This window comes from Hydractinia symbiolongicarpus, chromosome 3 (assembly GCF_029227915.1).
Source record: "Hydractinia symbiolongicarpus strain clone_291-10 chromosome 3, HSymV2.1, whole genome shotgun sequence".
NCBI lineage: Eukaryota > Metazoa > Cnidaria > Hydrozoa > Anthoathecata > Hydractiniidae > Hydractinia > Hydractinia symbiolongicarpus.
Window position 1 is genome coordinate 21,097,152 of NC_079877.1, and position 27,051 is coordinate 21,124,202.

The 27,051-nt window shown below is 32.3% G+C and overlaps 1 protein-coding gene across 5 annotated transcripts in view; it reads left to right on the top strand.

Annotated features, from left to right (window-relative positions):
- The window catches only part of LOC130636174 (propionyl-CoA carboxylase alpha chain, mitochondrial-like), an 82,149-nt gene that overhangs the window by 18,047 nt on the left and 37,051 nt on the right, over positions 1-27,051 (top strand). For 3 of the 5 annotated variants that reach the window (XM_057445806.1, XM_057445807.1, XM_057445811.1), the window contains exons 2-9: positions 4,515-4,900; positions 12,622-12,690; positions 12,988-13,101; positions 17,732-17,785; positions 17,942-18,110; positions 23,811-23,992; positions 24,093-24,119; positions 24,218-24,285. In XM_057445806.1, the coding sequence (XP_057301789.1) occupies positions 4,515-4,900; positions 12,622-12,690; positions 12,988-13,101; positions 17,732-17,785; positions 17,942-18,110; positions 23,811-23,992; positions 24,093-24,119; positions 24,218-24,285 (1,069 nt within the window). The remainder of the gene's footprint in view (positions 1-4,514; positions 4,901-12,621; positions 12,691-12,987; positions 13,102-17,731; positions 17,786-17,941; positions 18,111-23,810; positions 23,993-24,092; positions 24,120-24,217; positions 24,286-27,051) is intronic. The other 2 variants (XM_057445808.1, XM_057445810.1) reach the window with 1 other exon arrangement.

The window sequence follows — 27,051 nt, forward strand, 5'->3', positions numbered from 1 at the left end:
TGAAACCTCCAAAAGAAGCTGATACTTTCAATTTCTTTTCCTTGTAAAAATGCAGATTTGATGTCAATAGAATTTCATCTCCAATTATTGTAAGCAATAAGTATGAGTATCAAAGGCAAACTTTTCTTCAAGCAAGTTGAGGAGTCTTTTAAAATGTCATTTTCTGTCTCTTCGAAACCCCGTTCAACTAATCTGGCCTTTATCTTTTTCTTCTGATTCAGTATTTTCTCAGTCATGACCCATCTCACAGACAATGCCTTTTGTCCATGGTTTTTAACATTTTCATAAACCTTGTCCCCCCCCTCAATAACTTTTCATAGGATTGTTCAAATTGAACCAAACTTGGCACACTTATAGTACGTCATAAAAGGAACAAAATGGCGGCAATAAATTTTTGCTTGCATCAGCACATTTTCTGTGACGTCATCAGAAGCTTGAAAATTGTTAAAAATGCCACTATCTGCTTAAAATATAATTACCTTTTACATTCTGTTTGAAGTTTCTGAAAGCTAAATAAATTTCTTTTAACATATCTTCCGGTTTTTACATGGATCGAATAAAAAATTGCCAAAAATTGCCTGAAAATTTGTTTTTTTCCAATTATAGGGTAAAATCCGACAAAATTGGGAAATCGGATTAGTCACGTGTCAAAATTATTCAAAATGATTCTTCTTGATGAAACAAAGTTGTGTTGCAAGTTTCAAGTTCTAAGGATCAGGAGTTATTATATTTTCCCCATTATAAGGATTTCATAGAGATTTTAGGGGTAGTTTCGAGTAATAGCCAATATCAAAGCCTCTGAAAGGTATGGGACCTAAAAATTTAGCATGCAGGTGTCTAATAGATAAATGTTGAAACTTAGTAAGTATCATAGCCATATAAGAAAGCAATCAGGAGTTATTAAAAAAAAACTGTCAGGGGGGGGCGGAATCCCCCCCCCCCCCTCGGACCGAATAGGGTTAAGATGATGGAGGATAGTTGAACATTTAGAACCACTGCAGAAGAAGGCTGCTGCAGTCATCGCTAGTTCAGTCATCCTAATAGTTCAAGACTAAAACAGTTGCTGATAGATGCAAATATTAATGATGTTGAGATATTTAATCATCTTGATGAGTTTGAGCATTCATGCCAAATTTGTTTGAAATACAAAATGCCAAAGCCAACTCCGATTGTAGGTTTTCCAATGTCAAGGCGATTCAATGAAACAGTAGCATTAGATCTAAAAGAATGGTCAGATTTGCCAAAGGCTTGCTTTTTGCATTTAGTTGACCATTTTACTTGCTACAGTACTTCATGTGTCATCAAAACAAAAGGGAAATCAAATGAATCTTTCAAATATGGATTTCCGTATTTGGTTCTGCTGAAAAATTTCTTGTCGATAACAGGGGAGAATTTGCAAATGAGGATTTTGTATCGATGTGTGAAAATGCCAACATCAGAATATGCACAACAGCTTCAGAACGCCCTTGGAGCAATGGTTTGTTGGAAAGACATAATGCTATTCTTGGTTATAAGGTTAGCAAGATGATGGAGGATAAAGTCACAGTCGATTTGGACATAGCAGTAGCCTGGTCAGTGAGCGCCAAAAATTCCCTAAAAAATGTCAATGGCTACAGTCCGAACCAACTTGTTTTTGGATTCAACCCAAATCTTCCAAACTGCGATAATGCGAAGTTACCAGCTTTAGAAGGAAAGACAACCAGTGAGATTGTTGCAACAAATCTAAATGCCATGAACGCTGCACGGAAGGCATTCATACGAAGTGAATCAGGGGAAAAAGTTAGAAGAGCATTAAGGCATCAAACAAGAACGTCAGGTGATAATAGATTTGAAACTGGGGACAAAGTATTTTGTAAAAGAAACACCAGCAATGCTTGGAAAGGCCCAGGTAGTGTCATAGGACAGGACGGCAAACAGGTTTTAATAAAGCATGGCAGTTTGTACGTCCGTGTGCACCCTTGTCTTATCCATAGAGACAAAGGTTCTTCTCTGATTAATGCTACTCCCATAGAAAGTTGCAGAAGTCAACCAATAATATCTTCAACTGACACCGATAATCATGTGAATGAAGAAATAGTAGGTGATGGAGATGTGATGACAGTGGCGAAGAAAAAAATTCTGATATTGATTTGCAAAACTTCCAAAGTGATGAACCAGAAAGTAAGGATGCCATTAGAAAGGAGAGACAAGTTGCATCAGATGAAATTGATGGAATGATATAAATAATCTAACCAGTAGCATAAGTCGACTTTCCTTAGGTGTAACGAACAGTGACACACAAGACCAAAAGTGGTTTGATCGTTCCGTTAAACCCAAAGCTAAGTCATTTGCAAAGTGTAAGTTCAAGAACTGTGATACAGTTAAAGATGTGGAAATTATATCAAGAGGTGGTAAAGGATCTGGAAAATACAAATCCTATTTAAATATACGAGATGATATCAAAATAAAGAAGACTAAAGACATTTACTAAGGAGCTACTAACAGACAAAATAAAACTCAAAGTCGATTTAGAGATAACAGAAGAACATATACCCAAAGATTTGCAGATGGGAATAGGAGATTGAACCCATTACATAGAAATGGTGAGCCTAGTAGATGTGCTATCTGTGGATCAGTTTTTCACTGGGCAAAGTCATGCTCAGATACACGTCAGGGACAGGAAAACAAAAAACAAGCACCAGATGAAGTTCAGGTAACCCTTATTGAAGAATGCATGACAAATCTTGTTGGAGAAACTTTAAGCATGGCCATACTCGACTCTGGGTGTACCAAAATGGTTTGTGGCGAAGAATGGTTGCAATGTTATCTGAACACATTGAATATAGAGAGTTCAAGTCTGTGATTGAAAGAAAAAAGTGCAACAATATTCAAGTTTGGAAGTGGTAAACATGTAACATCTGTTAAAAATGTCACCTTACCTACAATAATTGCTGGACGAAGCGTAATGTTATCCACAGATGTGGTACAGATACCAATACCCTTATTGCTAAGCAAGGAAGCTATGAAAAAGGCAAACACTAGAATAGATTTTGCCAACGATAAAATAATTATCTTTAACACAGATATACCAGTTTCTTTCAGTTCCTGTGGTCATTACTATATTTCAATAGGAAGAGTTGAAAAGTTCAAAGAAGGAGACATTACAGAAGAAGCACTTGCGATTTGTAATGCTGTAAATAAAGGACGGGCACACCCGTGGATTTTTCCACGGGCCACTGACTATTTTTTTCAATATGTCCAATTATGCACATATACTGCTTCTCTGGAAACTCCCCAAAACCTACATTCATATTTAATGAATTTATTGTGACTTAGGGTTTTATTAGGGTCAAACTGAAAGTAATCTCTGTTTTTATCATGTGTAGTTTTTTTTTGCACACGTCTGTAACAATGATGTTTGGAAGGTTTTTTTGACATTTTATATTTTTATTATCTATTTTTATATTAGCAATCAGAATATGTAAAATAAAATAAGGAAGGCGGAGGACATTGTTTCATGTACCTTTTTCACTGTATTTTTTTTTTATTTAAATTGGCCATCTGTTGCTTGAAAGTAACGAAGATAAAAAAAGAGAATTATAATATCATTTAAATTTAATTTGAGGTTTTTTTAATATTTCCAATCCTGGGCACTAGGGTGAAATACATGTCAATAACACCAAGAAATGATTCCTGCTATACTGCTCTATTACCAGAAGCAGATCATTTTGATATGCTTGATGTGTTTGCGAAGATATAAGTAGATTAGAATAGCATTTAACACAAAGGAACAAATATTCTCCAGGGTCGTTTATAGAGAGGGTTTGGATTGCTGAGCGAATTTCCGAACTTGGCACTCTGAATTTGTTTTTCAAATAATTCATTTTTTCATTTAGATTAAATTTCGAAATGAAAAAATAATAATGTTCCGCTTTTAAGTGCAATTATGCTGACTTGTTTTACCCGTATCTCATTCGCGTTCATCCTCGCACTAATGAAGCATAGCCTGGCTAGATAACAGCTGTAATCAGCAGTTACCAGTAATTATTTATCTGTGTCAGGAGTCTGTGGATTAGCTAGGATGCACAGGTTGCCTTTAACCTTTAGTACGTGAAAGACGTATATATACTTTTACGTAAATGCGAAAGGGGTATATATACGTTTTAAGACCATAGTCACTTTGAGCAAGTCATATGGTAGCTACAATGTGCCAAAACCCCCAAAAATCGTTAAAATAGTGAGCAGACAGATAAATAAGCCATATTAAAGAATTTTTAGCACCCTGTGCAACTTGACTTGCCTGTTGCACATATCCAAACTTGTTGTTCTACGACACAGTTGCAACAAATAATGGCGTCCAGTTCAAAACAAGTAAAAATACATTTTAGAAATGCTCAAGACGTTTTAGACTTCATAGATGACTTAGACTCTTCAGATGTGTCAGGTAAGATTGTTTTTTAATATTACATGCAACGAATATTTTTCAGGCCCTTTTTTATATAGCTAGATAGCTTTGCTACTCTACTTATGTTTAGACTCTGAAGTATCTGATGCCCACGAAAATGAAATGAGTAGTTCAAGCTGGTCTAATCAGCAAGAGGACACAACCTTAGATAACTGTAAGAACAACAGTTATCAGGAGAATGACATGCTACCCTGTCTATCATCCACACCAATACCACCGTCTAAAGCAAAACTCAAAATGAAGCATATGGGACAGAAAGAGATTCCACTTCTGATGATGATGATGAAACTACTTCAGAAAAACGGGTTAAAAAAGGCAGAGGCAGACCTCCTACAAAGGCTAAAGGCAAAGAACGACAACATCAGCAGTCTTCATTATCACCGCAAGTTGTTGCGAAGACACGTAAACGTCAACGAATGGCGGTCACTCAGGTCGCTGCCAAAAGGAGGTTACACGGTATCATGTCTTCTGAGCTTGCACCCATTTGAATAAAGTAACCAAAAAGTTCTAATACAAACCAAAATATTCTTCTTCTAATAACCACATTTGAAAACACACTATGCAGGTTTTGTTGCTTTTCTTTTTTACCACCATTAAATCATTAATACACTATATTAAATTTTTTCATCTACTTACAACCAACCATAATGCTGGGCTGTTCTAAATGGACTTAGGTCCTTTTTTTATTTAAATTGAATTTAATATGGACTTAGGCCCTTTCCCATGGACTTAGGCCTTTTTAAAACTGAAACATTTCATCCAGATGGACTTAGGCCCATATGCACTAAAACCTTAATGGACTTAGGCCTTTTTAAAATTAAATATGCTATTTATCAAAGGTTTGTGATCAATTTTCAAGACTTTCTAACCTCAAAACCCATACTTCAGACACATCAAAAGAAAGCCAGTGATCCAGAGATTCAGAAAAATCAAAATTCTTAATTTTCATAAAAATGGACTTAGGCCCCTTTAGAATTGTTGGGGACCTGGACTTAGGCCCATTTAGAATTGGGGAGGACCTGGACTTAGGCCCCTTTAGAACTAAGGTAGCGATTTGCATTTTTGCAGAATTTTTTTGCTGTTTAATAATGATACGTGGTTTAAAGTTTAAGGTTTTCAAAATGGGTTTACTTTTTTATTTTGCATAACTTGCATAACATTCCCAAATTATAAGCGGTTTAGCATGGCGATTATTTATACCAAATATGGAGCGGGCTGGGGTACCAAACTGAAAAAACATAGCGTGTGCTAAAGGTTAAATAGGCTTTTTTTCGTTAATTTCTTTACAGTAAAACAAAAATGATTATTATTTCTGTGGTCTAAGGTGAGTGATCATTACATTTCATAGGAAAGTATAATCACCAGGATTTTGAAAGAACGATCTTACAATCATCAGGTGTAAAAATATTATTTGTCTTTGGAGAAAAATAATGTAAAAGTAAAAGATAAAAAGATTTCTTGACAATAACGGAATAACATTTTAAGTAATAATTTTCATGATCCCAATTGTGAACTTTGTTGGAACTTGTATTGCGCTTGTTCCCCACGTCAAAACAGCAATCTCCATGCCGTCTACAGGGGCAAAGGATTTTAGAATTGCTCGCGCAAACAAAATTATGGAAGCTTTATTGATAGGCCTGAAGTGTAATGCAGTGTAAATTTTTAAATTTACTTGCATACCAAGTAGAAGACATGGTATGCGTTTCATGACACAGCAAAATAAGTAGTGGGGTGGTGGGGGGCGTGCAAGTGCGATTACAAGCTTTTCACGGCCAGGCCTGTTGTTAGTTCCCACTAACATTAATCCGTTTTTCCTTTTTTTGGATTAATTACGAAGTCATTATCTTGGAAGAACCTGCTTACATTCTTAAGCTCATTGTGCAAAGTATTCTTGATAGTAAATCAACGTGTCGTCATCAAACTTTATAACTTCAGCTCGAATAATGACATCTTAAAAATCATTGAAAAATATCAAAAATAGCAAGGGTCAATGTATGTGCTGAATTTCGGATTTCATGTTGTCTAGTACTACTTGTTGCAAGTGATTGAATAAGTACAAGTGACCCAGTTCAATTGGGTGTTGTTGATTTTATATTCAGCCAGTTTTTCAAGTAGTGTATCATAAGAAATGCATTTAACGCCCTTAACAAACCCATAAAAACAATTATAGATTATCTTTGTCCGCTTTTTTTCTTAAGCTATCTAGAAGCAACGTAGCTGCTAAATCTGTTAACCGCTTAGAACGATACCCGTACTGATATCGTGAAAGCAGCATGTTATTCTCTAGATACACTATTAATTGCTGGTGAACACACCTTTTAAGAATTTTTGAAAGTATCGGAAGAATATAATTGGGGGGTAGTTGTTCAAGGCTCTTAGTGATTCAGACTTGAAAATTGGTGTAATTGAAGCATGTTTCCAATTGGGTGAAACTCAGTGTTTTTTAATGACAAGTTAATGATGAAGCATAATGGTAAAGCAATTTCTGAAGCACAGTCCTTTCTGAAGTCCAGAAGAAAGATCATTGACCCAAGTGACTTTATTTCGTTTTAATTTTAATAACTGCTTTTCAATTAATATATTTTTGACACATAGTCAAATTTGAATGTCTTGCATGTTCTATGGGCTGGTTGTCTTGATTTACTTCATATAAAATTCTTAAGTATTCATTGATTAGTGACACAGTGAATTGACTTATCATTTATTTTTGTTGTCGATTTGCGATGGTAGGCTTTCGATATTATTGGCATCATCTTTTTCACAGTATTCCAAAACTCATCTTTTCTTTTCCATTTTATATGGTCATAAATAAAATCCAACACCACTGCACTTGCTACTTTTCCTGTTACAATATAAAAAAGTGTACCCCAGGATTGCATACAACTAACAAATATCGTTATACATGTTAGTTTTGATATGAGCTTCTGTTAAAGTAAGAATCTCCAAAGTTTTTGACGAGAAGTTTTATAGCGTCTAAGTTTGTAAATAAACATTGAACCTTGATGCAAGATTTTCATTCCTTGCCTCAAAACAAATTGTGATAAATCCGAATTTCTCGATATCTCCAGAAAATAGTAAAATATAACATAAGTATCTGTGACGCAAATAAGTAGGGCAAAACATAAAGTTACTTCTTTTTTGGCATTGTACGACCCATATAATTGATTCCATATGAGTTTCAACATCATTAAAAAGTTCGTTTCTCACATAAACTAATAATATCTTGACAGCAAAAGCCTTTTATCTTAATTATAAAGCACAAATTAACACAACTAAAGTTATAAATGGTAAAAAACATGTCTGCCCTCTTTGCCTTCAATATCTTACTTTTTATAAATTCTAGTAAAAATCTTCAAACTCAATGGTATACCCTGTAAAGACATTTCCTTTCTTTTAAATTGCAGAAATGCTCAAATTTTTCATATGTCACATATTTACAATGCTTTACATCTTCAAGGAATATCTTGTCTAATTTTTCAGTAAGTTTCATAATACCATCTTAAGCTTTGAAATCTGGAAACTCAAGTCTTTTAGTCCTTGCCATCTTATGACCAAAAACCACTAACCTTTTGTCTCCGATAAGACTTTCTAATACTCTTCCTTCCTCAGTAATATTTTCTTCCAATCCTTTTCCTTAAGAATTTTCTGATGTAAACCAACACCTTCTGTACAACCAATGTCTTCCATCATAACTTTCAAACAACTCAGTTATTCTTCACACTAATGCTCTATACTTCAACCAACTTTCTATCTTCTGCTATATTTACGGAGTCAGTGACATTGTCCAGCGTTTTGTTATATTTGACAATAAATACATGTAAACATAGGTTTCCATCCATCAAATAGGAGTCCGGTTACAAAAATTGATAACCTCGTAAATGAGAAGGACTTCAAACCATTTCTATGTCAACAGTTTTGTCTAAAGTATACAAGAAAGTGATACTCCATCAACTTGCAGTTCATATCAGTAAACTGTCTGTACTAAAGCGATAGGCAGTCTGCTTTCTATATGGGCCATTATATAACCACAGTGCTGTTCAGATTTAAAGAGGAAATCCAAAGAGCGTGAAATAGCATTGATATAACAGTATCAACTCTTATCGATTACTCAAAAGATTTTTATACTATTGGCCACCAAATATTACTGATTTCCTTTAGTAATTCCGCTATGAAAATCATCTAAGTTATCTATTTAACCAAAAACAATATGCACAAATTGATGACCAACCTTCTCAACCACCTATGTATTATGGTGTTCTGCAATAGAATTCTAGAACCAGTACTTTTTAACCTCTATTTTGCACATTTAGCTGCATGCATTGAGTCAACATCATTTGGACCTACCATTTATCTAAACTGGCAGCAGAAGCTATAAACTATAATACGAAAATTAAACTGTGACAAAAAGGATTTTTTTCACTCAGAGAGGGAGTTAATACAGCAAGAGTCTACAGTAAAATTACTTAAAGTAACATTTGATTGAAATTTATCGTGGATAGAGCAATTTAACAATAGTAAAAAAAGTTTTAAAACCTTTTAACTTTTACACTCAATTTTACAATCAGTAAAACGACAAAGACATCTTTGTTCATTAAGTTTTGTACTAATGATTATAAAAACATACATTTCAAGATCAATCAGTCATTTTTAATGACTTGCCAGTAAAAGTACCCCAGATCAGTGATAAAACTAAATTTAATACTAAAGCAAGACAAAGCCCTGACTGAAGCGTTGTCTATGTGAAATTAATTTTATTCACATAATATTATGTATCTCTTTACCCTTTTCATTGTTTCTTCATATTTGGTGTTTTATACTTTCTCAACATTAAGCATTTTTTATTTATTATAGAACTTTTTTGAAGATGTAAAAATATTTTAAGATGTAAATATATGTGGAACCTAACATGTGAAGATGCTACAAAAGTCCATAGTTAATTTGTCGTATTTTAACTTATTCATCCGAGGCTGTGCTGTTGCTTATTAGAAGCGTGGACATGTCTTATAGTCTGCCGCTTTCTTGTATCTTTATGCTGTTTTTTTTGCTACAAAACCACAGTTTCATCAAGAATATGGAATGAGTTTGACACTGCTTAAAACTGGTATGGTTTAACCTCAACAATCGCAGTCTACGAGTACATTGTTTGATTATAACTCACAAAAAAAATTCAACAACACACGTTAAACACAAAGAAAAAGTTTCTTGGTTATGCCGATATTAATATGTGGAGATATCGAACAGTGTCCAGGACCAACCGATGTGAACTGCTTTTGCAAACAAAAAGGTATCAAATTTATCCATCAAATATATATACGTGGACTCCTGTATAACTTACCACATCTAGAAACTTTTATATTGAATACACAAGTTGAAGTTGACGTTATGAGATAATAAGTAAAAAGTCAACAATTTTAGTTCGTATTATAAAACAGCCATTAGAAAAATAAAGGAATGCGCTTTACCTCTTGTCAATTTTACTTGAAAGTATGTACCACTTTCACCACAACGAACTTTCAAAACATTTGTGCTTGAGTATGTTTTTAATTGAGAAGGAATTAAGATCAATAAAAAGACAGAAAGCCACAGGAATTGACAATTTACCATCAGGACTTTTAAAGCACTGTGGTAGATATATTTAAGTGGCACTATGTTCTATTATAAACCTTTTGAGACCTCAACTGTTCCAACAATTTGGAAAAGTGCAAGGGTAATGCCTAAATTCAAATCCGGGGATCCGTCACTGCCAACCAATTATCAGCTGATATCCATCCTTCCAGTGTTATCAAAAATACTTGAAAAACAGTCCACAAAAATCTGTCAGACTTTTTTTTCGAAAACGAAAACCTTCTAACGAACTGTCAATATGATTTTCGCCGTAACCGATGGACCAAGATGGCTGCAACGTTACTTTGTGATAAAATTACACCAAATATGGACTCTGAGAAAATTAGTCAGTGCTATTTATCTTGGAATCGATACTGGGTCCACTGCTTTTTATTATCTTCTTCAACGATTTAAAAGATCATGTCCGTCATTGTGAGGTGATAAGTATGCTGACGATAAATTTATTTCGCTCACAAAGATGTTTTCTTAATCGAGAAATGTCTTAACAAGGACATGAAATGCATCAGTACGTACTGCTGGAAGAACGAATTAATATTGAATACAAAGAAAGGTAAAATGAAGTGATGCTATTTGGCACATCAAAACGATTGAAATTATCTGGTAAATAATTAGCAATTACTTATAATGGTGTCCCGATTAACTTTGTTACACAATATAAGTAATTGGTATTTTAGTTGATGACAACCTTGCAATGTCTGACAACTTCAATCGATCATACAGACGTGCTAGCTCACGTCTCAGATTGTTAGAGCATACGAAACATTTCATAACAGTAAAGACATGCAAAAGTTTATGTTTGGAATGTTGTTTCACTATTGACATACAGCTGTTCTACACATTCAGTTTTTTTAAATACATAGATCGTAAAATTTGGCCTTCTATTTACAACCAGTTAAAGCAAGAGTGTGTTGTTCTTGTTAATAAATGTCTCAATAGTGAATTAGGATGTAAAATTTTTAACACATGTTTTAATATTACAGCTCATGCTATGAATAAAAAAAATAATTTTTCTTGCATAAAATTACCTCCAGTAAAGTTGGAAATTGCTAGGCGTGGCTTTTACTTTGCAGGTGGTACTTTGTACAATAGTTTAACTTTATATATACGTGATATTACCAATATTTTAAAAAGTCTGTTTCAACTTACATTTTACTTTTACTTTTTCCTCTTAAATATTTTGCATGGTGTGAAAATGTTTTAATAAGGAACAAGAATATTTGTTTCCATGAAGCACTTTACAAAACTCACTGCCTGGCCTACAAGGCACTTTAAAACATCTTTGTAAAACATCTCTAGAGTGCATGCATGCATGCATAAACAGGCAAGTGAAGTGTGTGTGTTGTGAATGATGTTTCCCTTTATTATTATATTACTAGTTAATAAGGCCCATGGAGAATCCACTTAGGCAGAAGGACAATGGAAAAATAGATTGTTTTATATTTTTGCTGTGGTTGGCACTGCATATACAAAAAATTTTTTGGCAAAATTCAGTTTATCTGTTTCCTGTAATGTGCGGAGATTGAAACGCTGATGATAAAAATGTATATTATCATATGCTATTGACGAGAAGTGGAAAAAAATTTGTACTTTTAAAATTTGTATTCCCGTTGCCTTCATCGCAAAGATCTAGAGATAGTCCATAAAGTCTGTGGAAAAATCCACTGAGGCAGGATAAAAATAAAAAGAAGGATCATGTGAATTTTGATGACGTCACCAACTCATCCCCCCCAAAAAAAAATTAGAACCTTGTTTTCATGTTGCCTCTGTAGAGCTTAAAGTGCTGATGAAGAAAATGTATATGATCATGTGCTTTTGATGAACTGTTAATAAGATATAAGGGTTTAAAAATTTGACTGACGTTACCAAAGACCCTTCCAAACATATTGTATACATGTTTGGGATCATGTATCTTTGACAAACGTTGCCGAGATATTGGGGTTTAAATGTTTTTTGATGACGTTATCATTCCGAAACAGATTTGGGGACCCAGGTTTGGGAAACTTACCTAAATTGGTCCCAGGTGGTCCCTAGTTACCAACGAGGTAAAAAATGACTGCCATCACCACCTCGTTTTCAAGTTATTTGCCCTCAAAGTTTTAAGTGCAATGCAATGGCTTCACCAATCTTATTAAACGTATTGACGTCAGTCTAAATGCATTGACGAAGTACCGTAACGTCAGAAGGATTAACAAATTAGACATAACTTTTTCGGCGACATCAAAAGAAAGTGAACACATCCACTATGACCGTCACATACACTTCGTATTATTATATAGCTAACCCTTATTCATTGTTTCTTAAATACAAGTATATTGAGCTGGATCTAACAGTGTTATAACTTCTTATCTTTATTTTTATAAGAGTTTACTATTGTATTTATTATGATTTGCTTATTATGGTTTGTATTGTAGACCAAAGTTAACATAGGAAAATTTAAAAAACTTATAGAATAGAACTTGAATAGAAATTTCAAAGACACTTTTTAAAGAAAACCGATTATACATGAATGAAATCCTAATTAATTTATTTTTTATCCTCTTTTTGTCAAACAGGTGATAAAAACATGCAAGAGGTTAGGCATTGAAACAGTTGCTATTTACAGTGAAGCTGATGTTAATGCAGTAAGTTAGCATTTTTTAGATGTTTTAGACTCACCCATTTAACGATGTGAGTTAAATTATTTTTGGAAAATGTATAAGAACTTGGTACTAAGTTTAAGTTATTCCAATATTTAATGGTATAAGTATTTATATGCCCTTGTAAGGTCATGTAATTTTTGTTGGTCAAATCAAAAATAAGAAGTGCGAATACCATACATTAAAGGGTTTATGAAATGCTCCATATTTGAAGAAACTTGATACCGATTCCCTAAAAACCAGAAAATCTGGTTTGTAGGGAATCATTGACTGTTTTTTTAGAAACATGTTGCTTTGGCTGATGAAGCAGTTTGTATAGGACCACCACCATCCAATCAAAGTTACCTTGTTATACAAAAAGTTGTTGATGCATGTAAAAAAACTGGAGCACAAGCAGTTAGTAAAGTTCTATTTATAAGAATGTGAAAAATGATTTATTTACATTTTTTTTTCCTTAATGTTTGGTGCATGGTGATATATGTATAGCACCTTGTTATAAATTATTTTATTTAAAAAATCTAAAGGAGACAATGTTACATTGTTATTCAAATCTGGCCTATTAAGCAACTCCTTATCACCCTTGTAATTATTTTTATGGCACAGAAAAATTGGATTACCATTAAATAATTCATATCTCAAATCAAAATCCTGAAGGGTAGTTTCCACTGCTACATGATATTGCACACAATATATAGTATATAGTATATACTATGGTATAGTATATATACAATATATAACAATATTGCGTAATAGTGGTTACATCTGAACAATATATTGTTCAAATGTAACCACAAAGTACAATATATTGTGACTTTAAACCTCCACAAGCTTTTTTGAATCAATTCAGTTTTATTAATTTTATTTATCTATTTAAAAAATCATGTAGCTCAAAACAATGGAATAATACTTGGTTTTCTACACATTTAAACATTATATTAAAACAAATGTATGTTTGAGCTGTTCGGCGTATTAAATTTTGTTAACAAGAATTTAAAAAAAGCTAGTCCGTTTGTCAATAAGAGAGACAAATATATTTTTGAGTACTTTATTTTTAACTGAGAGTTCAAAGACTCACGTAAAATAATTTTTACAAAACAAAAAGGTGTAACACAAAGTTAGAAGAACATTGAGAAAGAAATTTAGTAAAAAAAAGCTAATTGTGTGTTTTTTGTAAATATCAAACTATAAACAAATCAGGTTAAAAAAAGTCAGCCTCAGGTTAGGTTATACTAGTTCTTATAAAAGAAATATATAACAGCTAAAACATAAAAATGCTTCAATCTATCAAGAGATAATTCTTACAATAAATTGTTGTCATATTGACTAACCGCAAATTCATGAGCAAGAGTGCATTTTCAGCCATTATTGAATCACTAACAAACCTTACAATAATGAACGTTGACTTTCAAAGCACATTTTCGTCACCAGTGTCTGTTTTATTTACTACAACGCGAATGTCTGTCTGAGCAATGATCACAAATTTAAACATTCTGAATTTTGTGAAATCCATAACGCTGTTATTAATGCATTATAACGCTGCTAATTAAAGAGCCAATCAGTTGGAAGTAAGCAAGATAAATTTTAACCCTGTTATCTTTTTTATGCATAATTGACGCCATTAGAATGCCAAATAAAGTTACAAAGCAATTGATTGATAATTGCAACAAACCATGTCACGTTTAAACAAATTTGACAAGATGCAAATGCATAAACTATCTCATTATTACGTCTATGAAACATTGGCAAGAGTGAAACAACCATTTTACAATTTCATAGAACATAGAAAGTAACGTTAAATCATTTTTTTTGTGTTCTGCATTAATTGGTCATGAGATAAATTTTTTGAGTAAAATAACAATTAAAATAGTTTAAAGGACCCAAATGAGGCCTAAGGTTTTTAGCAGTCAAAGGGTCTGTGGAAATTCCGATCAAGCTGGCAAACGGAAGCTTTTTATTCTAGAATGTTCATTCATTTTAAATTAAAGACAAACAAAAAAAATGTGAGACATGGGCAGTGAAGCAGAAAGATCTTGACAGTTTAGATAGGAATGATATGAGAATGGTTAGGTGGATGTGTAACGCCAGTCTGAGAGACAGAAAGAGTTCAGATGAGTTAAGAAGCAGGCTAAGTCTCCGTAGAATTAAAGATGTTATCCAGATAAGAAGATTGAATTGGCTGGAGGAGGATAATTGGGTAAGTAAGTTTAGAGACTTGATAGTTCCTGGGGCAAAGCCCAGAGGCAGACCGAGAAAGACTTGGCAGGAGGTTATAAGGACAGACTTGATACAGAGGAAGTTGAGTTTAGATCTAACACAGTCTAGATCAGATTGGAAGAGGGTCATTAATATACCCTGTCCAACCCATGCTAGCATGGAAAACGGACGTTAAGCCGAGAATGATGATGATGATGAAAAAAATGTGTGATCAACTGTACAATAATTAAACAACTTATCATCAATATGTCAAATGTAATTCACATTTGGAACAACAACTTTTCTACTTTTCTACTTTTCAACAACTTTAAAGAAGAGGATGCCCTGTATTTTTAAGATTTATTGTTTGCAAAATAATAAAGTAACTACGATTCTTCTTGTGTGGCAAGCAGCAAAAAATCAGAGATAACAGAATTAATGAAAAATCAGAACAAAAGTTAGAGCATGGTTGGTTAGAGGCAGAATTACTTTTATGCTATCAATTTATTGAAATTAATGCTTGTGGAGCAAAAACATCCTTAAATGTCTTATCAAAGTTCTGCATCTTAGGCTTATTAAAAAGTAAATTGATTGTTTAATACCTTTGATTTTTTTGTAAAACAATATACGTGACACATAGATTAAAAGCTGACTGAAAAAGCCCTTCACACAGGCTTCGCTTTTCTTAAAAAAAACAGTGAATTTGAAATACAATGTGTAAACTAGTGTTACATTTGCCACTGTTGCACATATAGTGCCAATCTGAATCAAACCGCAGCAGAAATTTATTTTTAAGAGTACATCATTCTCACTAAATAGTACTAATGATGTACCCTCAAAAAGCTTTTTCTTTTTCCTGACTGTTTTGTCCTGATAGATTTTAGCATCAATAATACGGTTTTGTTAAACAAAAATAAAATAAAAAAATTTACATTTAATGTAACAGCTAAATTTAATTCACCAAGGTCCAGTGGTTAACCGGCTGTGCTAACACGCAGGACATGCATGACAATGTGGGTTCAATTCCCATTACAGTAGATTTGTTAAAATAAAGTTTATGAATGAAACTTGTTAACACAGATTAGAAAAGGATTGGGTACGAGTTTGAATCAGTTATGTTTCAAGTACAATTTGGGATATTGATAGTTAGTTAGTTAGTTAGTTAGTTAGTTAGTTACAAGTTGAAAATAATACTATCCTCACAGGTGAGATAGTAATAATGATATAATAATATAGTATATAAGAATAAAATAAAAACTAAAGATTGAGTTCCAATAATAAAATAATATAAAAAGCTTTTTGTCTTGTTATCAACAACAACCAAACCGACCACAACTGCAAGTCTTCTTTAAACCCAATTAATATCCTGAGTTATAATCACAAACTCGGTACCTGAACCCGTTTCAAAAAAAACAATCTATGTAACCATTCGTTGAAACATAAAGCATATAAACAAATAGATGTACATTTTATTGAGCAGCTTATATCTCCTTTAAAAAGTTTGTCGAGAGCACATGACTTGATACATTATTTTAATCAGTGTTTCAAGATCGACACAAAAAAGGCAACAGATAAAAAAAATTCAAAAAAATTTTGTATTTCGCATCATTAAATCATTTTGCGTTCAGTGGCATAATTCGCCAGCCGTTGAATTAAACGTTTTTACTCAAGGCTAATGGGCTAAGGCATCGTAACATAAACCCAAAGGTTGTGGGTGCCAATCCCCCAAAGGTAATTTTTCTAAAAAAAAAAATTTGCATATAAAAAAGCTTGTTGATGACATAGAAATCACTCATTTGTAACGTAGTTAGTTAGGAGTTTAAAAGCAATACTATCCTCACAAGCAAGATAGTAATTAGCCATGTTAAATTTGTTACAGCTTGTATGGAGATTTTAAAAAAACTAATGATGTTAAAATAACAGGTTTATTTGGAACAATTTTAGTACATTAAGCTTTAATATTAAAGACTGTAAAAATTAGTACAATACTTCCAGCTTCTTTAAATGAAACTGATTTGATTCAAAAAAAGTTTCTCGAGCTTTAAAGCCACAACATATTGTACCAACTATATACTATATATCATGCTATAATAGATCCTATATAGTATATATTGTGTTCAATATCCTTTAGCAAAGGAAACTACCCTTCAGGATTTTGATTTGAGATATGAATTATTTACACTTACTTTTGATTTAGCATGGAAATGATAATGGTAATCCAATTTTTATGTGCAAAGAGTAAATGCGCATCTTTGCACTTATTATTATTAGTTTGTTATGTATATAACAAGAAACAGGAGTAGATGCAAAGAGGAACTGTAAATCAATCCAAAAACAGCAGGTGAATATATCCCTTTGGCAAGCTATTATTCTGCACTTTTTAGGATTGTTACTAAGTAAAGTAAAGAAGACTTTTTTTGTATACAATTACAGGATTTGTGTTACATTTATTACTCCCTTCTGTAATAATGTGGTGTGTTTTGCAGTCACAAATATAATCTTTCTATCTCTAAGTGTTATGTCAATGTATTGTCATCAATTTGTATGCTAATTGAAAAGCAAGAATATGCCTGTTAAAACTGTTTAACCAATAGTAGTGAAATCAATAGAGAATCTAATTATTTTGTGGAACATAAAGGGTAAGTCGGTATTGAGTGATGAAAAAACTAAAAAATCAGTCATATTGCAAAAGAACATCCAGTCACTTCTGGAGTCTCAATTTAATAGAGATTTGATTTTTTTTTTCCTATTTCTTTGAATAGTGGATGTCTTAACCGTAACAGTGTAATTTAGAATCCATAATATATAGAGTTTTGTACTTTCTTGTTTGTAGGTTCACCCAGGATATGGTTTTTTATCAGAGAATTATCATTTCTATGAACAACTGGTAATTCTTATTAGATTATTAGATTGTTTATTACTTGCAGCATAAAAATATTTTGATTTGCTAATAACATTTCCACGATACCATTGGTACAAAAAAGACTTATTTACTGTTAAAATGCCATAATAATTGAGGAAGTAATTTTTTTTCATTACATAGGAACAATCTGGTATTGTATTTATTGGTCCAAATAAGTATGCATTAAAAGCCATGGGAGATAAAATTGAAAGCAAGCGTATTGGAATTAAAGCTAAAGTGAACATAATACCTGGTTATGATGGTATTGTGGGTAATGCAGATGAAGCTGTGAGACTAGCTGAAACTATTGGTAGGTCATTAATACACTAAAAACTTAAAGCAATATAGTTCTCTGTGTACAAAAAAATATAGTTTAAGATTTCAAAGCAAAATACACCTCTTTACCAGTTTATTTGATTTGTTTTGTAACAATCACCAAGATTAAAAGGATAAGATTATCATACTTCACGTGAAATAAACTATTACTTTAATACCACTTCTTGCCTTTCCTCGAATGAGAGTGTATTACAAAGTAAAAAATAACCTTTGAAGAAAAGTTACGCCTAAAATAAAAATTGCGAGTGTGTCAGTTTGGAAAACCTTTTATTTTTTTCGTCTTAAAAGCTAAGACATGGCCTAGCAAGTTTTCCGTAAAAAGTGTAAGCAAAATTCTTATACACACTTTAGTTGACTTTTAACAGATTTTCCGTCATTTATCGCTTGAATTTTTAAATAGCGGGAATAAGGTTGATATATGTGCAAACAAAATACAGAGCGTGAAACAGCCATGAATGATTCAAACATGTTTGTTAAGAAGATGATAAAAATGTAATTATGTTAAAAGTTATAAGTGGTGTTATTAATAATAGTATCGGTAAAAGTGTATCGATAATTGGTATCGTTATTATAGGTGGTATTGATAATACGGTATCGGTAATTGGTAATGGTACAATGTATCTGTAATGGGAATGGAGTTGTATTGGTAATGTAAAATGAACAAAAAGTATCGATACTAATCTAGAAAGTATTGGTAAATTATACAGTTATCAATACTTTGTATCGGTAATTTTATGGGTAGTATCGGTAATTTTATGGGTAGTATCAATACGGTATTATTACCGATATTATAGGTTGTTACCGTTCTCCCTAAAACCGTCACATTTGTTTCTACTTTCCCTTGTGTTAAAGTCAATAAAGCCTCTACTTCACAGTAACACTGCAATTAAAATTAAAAACTTAGGAAGGACTTTAAAAACAATTTCACCTGAATAGTGTTTTTGAGATAGTAAGACCATACAATAATTTATGGGAAAGTAGTTATCAAGAACACTGACTCAATATATATCTTAATAGTACAGTTTTCAATAGGATTGCTATTCATGTTAAATGTGACCAAAGTTTACTTCATTGTATAAAGTCCTTTGCCCCATCTTGTTGTGCTAACTAATCAGATCTGTTCAGACAGTTTTAACCTTTATGCACAAATAATATTTTTGAAGATAGAATCAAGGCAGAAATTTTGTCCCAATTGCCAACATGTTTTGAAGAGGTAGGTACATGAAAAGTGGATTTAGTAATGGGGGAATTTGATCTTCATTAGCTGGCCACTGTTGTAAGTTGGAAGAATTGAATTAACTTCCTGACAAATAGCTTTCCTAACTTTCTGAACTAGTTTTTCAGTCCTAATTGTGCTAAAGTATGTCTTGAGTCTGTTTCATTTCAGAATACCTCAATAAGTTGGTCTTTAATTGTCCATTAATTTCAGAATACCTCAATAAGTTGGTCTTTAGTTCCTTAGTTCATTTCAAAATACCTTAATAAGTTGGTCTTTAATTTCTCAGTTTATTGCATAATACCTCAATGAATTGGTTTCAGTTCATCAGTTCATTTCAGAATACCTCAATAAGGTGGTATTTAATTCGTCAGTTCATTTTAGAAGATGTCCCTTTTTCAATTGCATTCAGGGTTCGAATTAGAGCTTCGTACTTCACAAAATGCAAAGTGATTTTGAAAAGTGGGGCAAAAATGCGATGCGATTTCTACCTTTTTCTTACATTTATGCGAAGCATTACATCAAGCCATGAATTAGTATCGAAAACCTTTAGGTCAGCGTAAGAAACAATCATGATTTATAGCCGTATTCTTTGTGGGACTAACATCTTGTTGAACACTTGTCAATTATCTTTTAGTAAGGCTACCATTTTTAAATGCGCCCCTTTTCCCCTTACCCTGAGTCTATGCGCGAGAATGGTGCATTGAGTTTGTAACAACCTAAGGTTGTTTTTCGTTAAAGATACGACACTTTGTTATTTATTATTTAATAAATAATTATTATTTTTAATTTAGAAGTTTTCTATAACGAAAAGGAAATTATTCGATGACTTTTGGTTCACTTTCCCCGACATTTAGTTCTTCACAACTTATTGCCACTTTTATTTTATTTTTATCGTTAAACGGAGGAGCTGGGAAAAAAGTTATTTGTAGCTTGTCCACCGTAAAAAAGTGAGCATGCGCGATAAGAACTAAAAACAAAAATAAAATGCCCAGACATCGTGATCGCTGAGCAATATGTGTATGCTGATTGCAGGTACAGAAACTTTGTTCTATAAATCCATTGCTGGTGAGAAGAAAACTGGAAAATAAACTATAAAATCATACAAATTTGTTATACCATTTCAGTGTTTAAATATGCTAGAAATGCATTTTCCGGCAATCTGAACTTCTGAAATTGCAAACTTCCTGTTGTGCGGCCACCATGGGCCGCACGCCGGAGACACTGAACTAGTAATAATATAACATGTGCAAAGCATTTTTTAAATGATAATTCGAACACTGGCATTGTTAAAGAAATAATTCACCACATATTTGTGAGCAATGCAATATAATATTGACAATGTTTTTATTTGGCAGGACCTAGATTTATTCATCATGAGTTCTTTGACATAAAAAAGTAGTTCTAAAAACCTTGTAAGATCATCTTTAACAGCCCTACCCCAGTCAAAATAATTGTGTCAATAAAGCAGTTTTCTCTTTCTTTTTTTACTAGATTGCTTTTTAACATTTTAGGGTTGGCGTTTTAATGAAGTTGAATTGCAACAACTTATCCTCATTTTGACGTACAGTACTGTAAAAGTTATTTATTAAATTAAAAATTAAGTATTAAAAAAAATGTTAAATTACCCAGCCTTTTTTTAAATTGATTTAGACACTGCTGTGAAGCCCTGCAATTTTATCCCACTAGGGCATGTTTTTACATGTATCAGACGTTTGCCTTAATGCTTCTTTTTGTGACAAATCTTGTCACAAAAAGAAGCATTAAGGCATCTTGTTGCTTGATAGAATTTTCTCAATCTTTTAATTGAAAACAGTCGCATATTTTTTAAATACTCTTACAATGTTTTATACTAGATTCGTATTATAATACTCTCTGTAAGCTAAAGTTGAGTTTTGTAATCAAAAAACAACATTATAATCGCGCCTTTAATCTAAGTAATAACCCCAGTCAAGTAAATTTCATTACTTCATTAATTTTACAGGATAGCAAGGATACACGAAATAGCACTGTGGGACGTATGCACAACAAGTGATCCCCATGGAATTTTATAAAAAATTGGAAAGAGATCACATTTTTATAATAAAAAATATAGATTCTTCTTTGGTACAACAAAATAACAATACCTTGCACCATGCTACAACTCTCCTGGGGTCCTGCTTTATTTCACTACTGAGAGATGACCTACATTTAATGCTCAAGGTTTTATTAGTCATGTATATGACTCTATCATATGTATTATATGTAATTTATTCAGTTCTTCCAAAAAACATTTAGGTCAAAATCAAAGATTTTGAGAGTGGATAAATCAGGTCATCATTTTCATGTGCGTTAAAACTTAATCGCTTCGAATTAGATCCATTTCTTACTAAACTAACAATGTTTTTTCGAAGAGGTAACTTATTATAGATTTGAAAAAAAAATGTAGTTAAAAAAAATATTTCTTCTAGCAAGGTACGTAGCATGTGTTGTAAATCTTTCATGCGATGCAATGTTTTGAACTATGAAACGTCATACTGGAGTTAAAACCCAGCTTTTTTTCTGATACCCTTTTTTAAAAACAGCATTTTCAAGAGGTTTGTGTCAACATCACAGATATTTATGGAACTCTGATTTTAGTAAAGAAAAGTTTTTTTTGTTTTTAAAGGATAACTACTTGGAATTTTAAAATAATAAATAAATTTTTTAGACTCCATTTCCCCTTTAAGAAGTATATAGTACTAAAGTTTGAGCTATTAATTTACAGAACGTACATCAATAACATTAGATTCCTTTTCTTTTGCATCCCAAAAATAGAAGCTTTAATAAGCAAAAGAATCTTGCTCAAGTGTCATTTGTTTTTACATATAAGAGTATATATATTTCCAAATATAATAAAAATGTTTCAAGGGTCTCAGAGCGTTTTTTAGAGTTAAAAGTATTTTTATATCTCCCACCCACTATCACGTGTAACATTTTATTTTTTACTTTTGTAACCTATTACAGGCCCCTCAATTTAAATCATGTGACACAATCCCTGTTTTTCTATACCAACCTTTGTGTGTGATTTCTTTAATCACCCTTAAGTACTATCCATCTCTCTAAAGAAAGGAATATTTTTGTGCAGTATGGTCCCATTTAGTTTTCATATACATTTTATCTTGTTGATTCTCTTAACCTAAGAGCTGGTTGGGTGGATCAACAAGATAAAATATATGATAAGACAAATAAGATATATTATTATTGGACAGAAATATAACCACATAAAACAAAAAGACTAGACATGCTATTGGGTTGTGGTATGAGGTGCTTAACTTGGGGGGAACTGAGCAGTTTATAGTGGAGGCCTAAAATTTGAAGTGGACCTAAGACCCCTATGCACACTATGAATGACTCCCCTGAATTCTCCAATGTGTGATGATGTGCTTTTTTTGTGCCATTAAAGAGAAGTGCATAATGGGGGGGAATAGTTGGGCATGGCTTTTCAATAACTCACATAATAAATTATTTTTACAGGATGAATCAAGGATTTTCAGAATTTTGAGAATGTCTGGAATATTAGCAACTACTTTTATATGTCTTAAAAATGTCAGAAATTTAATTTTAAATGGCCGATCAAAAATATTTTTTAATGTTGAAGGTTTTAGTAGGCAAGGTTTCAGGGGGTCCTTCTCCCATCATCAGGCAAAGTAAAATGTTGTTAAGCACCTATTTATATGATTTCAGACGATCAAAATTTGTAAGGATTAAACAATCAAAAACAACCTGTTAATTACAGTTGATTAAAGTAATTAACATTTACCAATAACTACTTCTTCCGTAGGGCTGGCAACCAAATATCAGGAAGTTTATACGAGAGCCTGTTTATGTCTTTGTCACCTTCTAAACTATTAATGGTTTGTTTATCTTCCTAGATGTTGTTTAAGATTCTGTCTATGATTTTCTCATCCCAGTTAAACTGATGACTTCTGTTTCAGCTATGGTCCGCAATTTTGTTTTGTTTTCACATCTCCATTTCCCACTGCACGTGCATTTTTGTCAACACACTGCTTGAAATTTCTTTTTGTTTCACCATGAATACTGCATCACAATCTTTACACACGATTTTGGAAACAAAATTGCTTTGATCTTCCAGGTTAATTTTGTCTTTTGGTTTAGACAAAGTGCTTTGTAGTGCATTTTTAGAGTTAAAAATGCATTTTATCTTGTGTTGCTTTAAAACTCACAACACAAGATCAAATGACTACATGATGACTATGACAATGAGTATGTTTACTAATTGATCCCTCTCCTGACACCAGCTTTGCCATACCTTCATTGCTATTTATAATTGCATACATTTAATTGATTAGGGCTGTGTTTTAAGCCCTATTTACATAGGTTTATTTTAACATATAAAAGCGTTCTTTTAAGCGTTCTTAATTTTAATGAAAATTGTAATCCTAAAGTGCTTCTATATCAGTCTACTTGTTGTTGCAGGTTACCCAATTATGTTGAAAGCCTCTGCAGGTGGAGGAGGAAAGGGAATGAGAATTGCTTATGATGAAAATGCTGTCCGTACAGGTTTTAAACTAAGCTCACAAGAAGCAGCTCAAAGTTTTAATGATGATAGACTCCTGATTGAAAAATTTGTTGAAGAACCCCGACATATTGAGATCCAGGTCGGTTCTTTTCCCTGTGTTTATGTATTTTATACAAGTGTATCATGCTGCAATTCAACCTGTTTAAGCTGTACTGTTTTTGAATGCTCCTCTTCTTTAGGTGATGGGTGATAATTTTGGAAATGTGGTATGCATTATATTTCATATATGTATATGTGTATTGTGGATAACAATAAATTGTCACTGCTTATGCATCATGTTATAAGATGTCATTTGTTTTTCCAGGTATACTTAAATGAAAGAGAATGTTCAATTCAACGTCGAAATCAAAAAGTTGTGGAGGAAGCACCAAGGTATAATCAAATATGTCAGTAGATTTACTCAGTCTAATTCCATATGCTATATATCGTGTCTAGTCATCTTAAATGAATTAAAACGTCTGCATAAAGTCACCAAAAAAATTTTGCAAAAATTTGTATCTTGTACACTAAATTAACCCTAACTAGCACAATACTAACCAAAATAAAAATTGAAGAATTTTTCATTGAAAAATCACTGCTGACATTAAATTTTAACTGACATTGTTATTTTTGCTGACATTATCTATTGTTGTTTGTTTTAAATCTATATTTGCCTGAAATGTGTTAAAAATGTTCCAACCAGCCCTAACAAAATGTAAAAAACACGTAGAAATTTCCATAGAATTCCAACATATACCTCATCCAGAACAAAGGTAAAATTACCATCCACCTCCTTCCAATAGGATTAAAAAAACGTTGCAATTTTTTTTACTTTCCTTTGTGGTCATATTTTACTTGTTGTAATTTAACATGTAAATATTATTCTTATAAACTTGGGTTGTGCTTGATTAAGTTTTACCAACAATTTCATGTGACAAGTTCCACTTTTCAAAAGCAAGTAATGTTCTATATGCTAACAAAGTGAATGTATATATTTCGCTATTAACATAATTTGTTTATTAAGCAAAAAAGGAGAATTAATCAGAAAAATACAAAGAAAAAGAAAAAACACTGTCACTTAAAATTACTATTGCAATAAAAATAAGTTTTCTCGTCATTTCTTATTTTTTTTCTTATATGATATTTTAGCAAGTCGTTTTTAAATAAAAGCATGAATTATTTTCTCTTGGAGTGGCCTAAATAAGAAGTTCATCTTTGTTTCCATTCTTTTGGTGTAGTATTGTTTTGAGCACATCAAAATGGCCTGAAAGTCAGTTTATGCTTTTTATTTTATTAAGAACCCAATAAACGAGTTTAATTGAATTTCTGATTATTCCTTGCTAATGCTGTGAGTTTTTTCGCTTCTCTTAAAGAGATTAAGGTGTTAAGTCTAGTACGGCTGTTTCACAGTTTTTTAGCTGTCCGGCTTTCTTGTTTTCCTTTGAAATTGCCAAAACATACCATGTCTCTAATGTTGATTGACAAATCAAGCGTCACAACAGCAAATACGGTAATTTAACGTCAATTTAAAGTAATGCACTTATAAATTTAAAGCCAAATAACTTGGAAACAGGGTAGTGACATCAGGGTTTTTTTACTGCACAGGTAACTAGGGATCACTTGGGACCTAATTGGGTAAGCTCCCCAAACATGTGACACTCAATCTGTTTCTGTTTGGATGGGTTAATGACATGATCAAAAACCTTTAAAATCCTAGTATCTCCTTGACAATTTGCCAAAAGAACATGATCCTATCTATTTTCTTAATCACTGGTTGAAGCTCTATAAAACACAATAGAGGCAAGAAATAACATATCAAAATAATGTGAAAATAACGTAAAACTTAAAAAGTTGTTTAACAAGTCTTTTTAATTTTTTTAAAAAGCTGTTTTCGTTCTCAGATATGCACGTTTAAAGAATTTCAGATTTGATTAAGCTGAATAAATTATGATGTCATAATAAAGTAATAGCAAATTTTAACTTTTTTAGTCATCAGTGATTTTAGACCTGTTAGGGATTTGCATTCAAACTTTTTCAATGCATAGATTTTATAAAGGTGACTTGATTAACATTTTTTTGCCCTAAGTGGTGCAAAAGTGTTAAGTATATTAACAAAACACATTTCTTTGTCGTATGTTTTCTAACAGTTTTTTTGCTGAAAAACTTATGCTGAAAGACTATAACTATTCTTTTTCAAAAAAACAAATGAGAATGTGCAGAAGATGTATTTCAGTAGCATGTGTTTGCATTGTATTAAAAATAAAACAGGTCCTCAAGAGCTTGTGGCAAAATATGAATTTTAAAAAGGCCAATGCCGAAATCATTCTTTGTATATGATTATTGTGTAACATTTTTCTTATAAGAAAGGAAAAAAAGATTTAATATAATTCTAAGCAGTTAAGAATTTGAAAATAATATACTTTCTATGAATACAAAAATAATGCTCAATGTTTTAATCACTTAGTAAAGAAAAAGATAAATGTTCTAAAATAGCTTGGCAGGTTAATATTGCCATTTTTCAAGAGTGATGTGTAATTTTTGCGCGTGCGATAGTTCGCGTACCTGGATACCATTTGCGCGTGTGGGCACAAGCATCTCATGGAATTCTCTGCAATGGTTATATGCACCCTAAAAATAAGGAAGAAACTATATAATTGTTAATTGCAAATTAGTTATTTCAATGTTACAAACGTTAATACATTAGATTACATCAATGTTTTTAACTAAAATAATGAAGTCATTGCATTGCAGTTTTTTAGGTCAAATAACGTGGAAATGGTTGAAAATAAAAGACCTCGTCTCCTGCTTGACTAACTAAAGAACAGCTGGTACCAAAATGGGACCAATTTTTTTAAATAGACCTATTTCAGTATCGCCTTTTCATGATTAGCCGTGGTGGCAAAAAATCAAAACATTGCATGAAAACGAGGTTAGTTTAGATAAAGTTCAGGACGCCAAGTTGTTTACTAGCTGTCCTGACCTTAGTTATCAACAAATGTTTGTTTTATAATTTTCAACTGCCATATTGAAAGGATCGTAGTGGATAAAAGTATATTGAGGGTATTAGTAGTGGTAGTGTGACAAAAATTATGAATATTTATTGATATTAAGTGTGTATTTATGGCAAATTTAATGTTGGCTAGCTATAGCTAGCTAGCC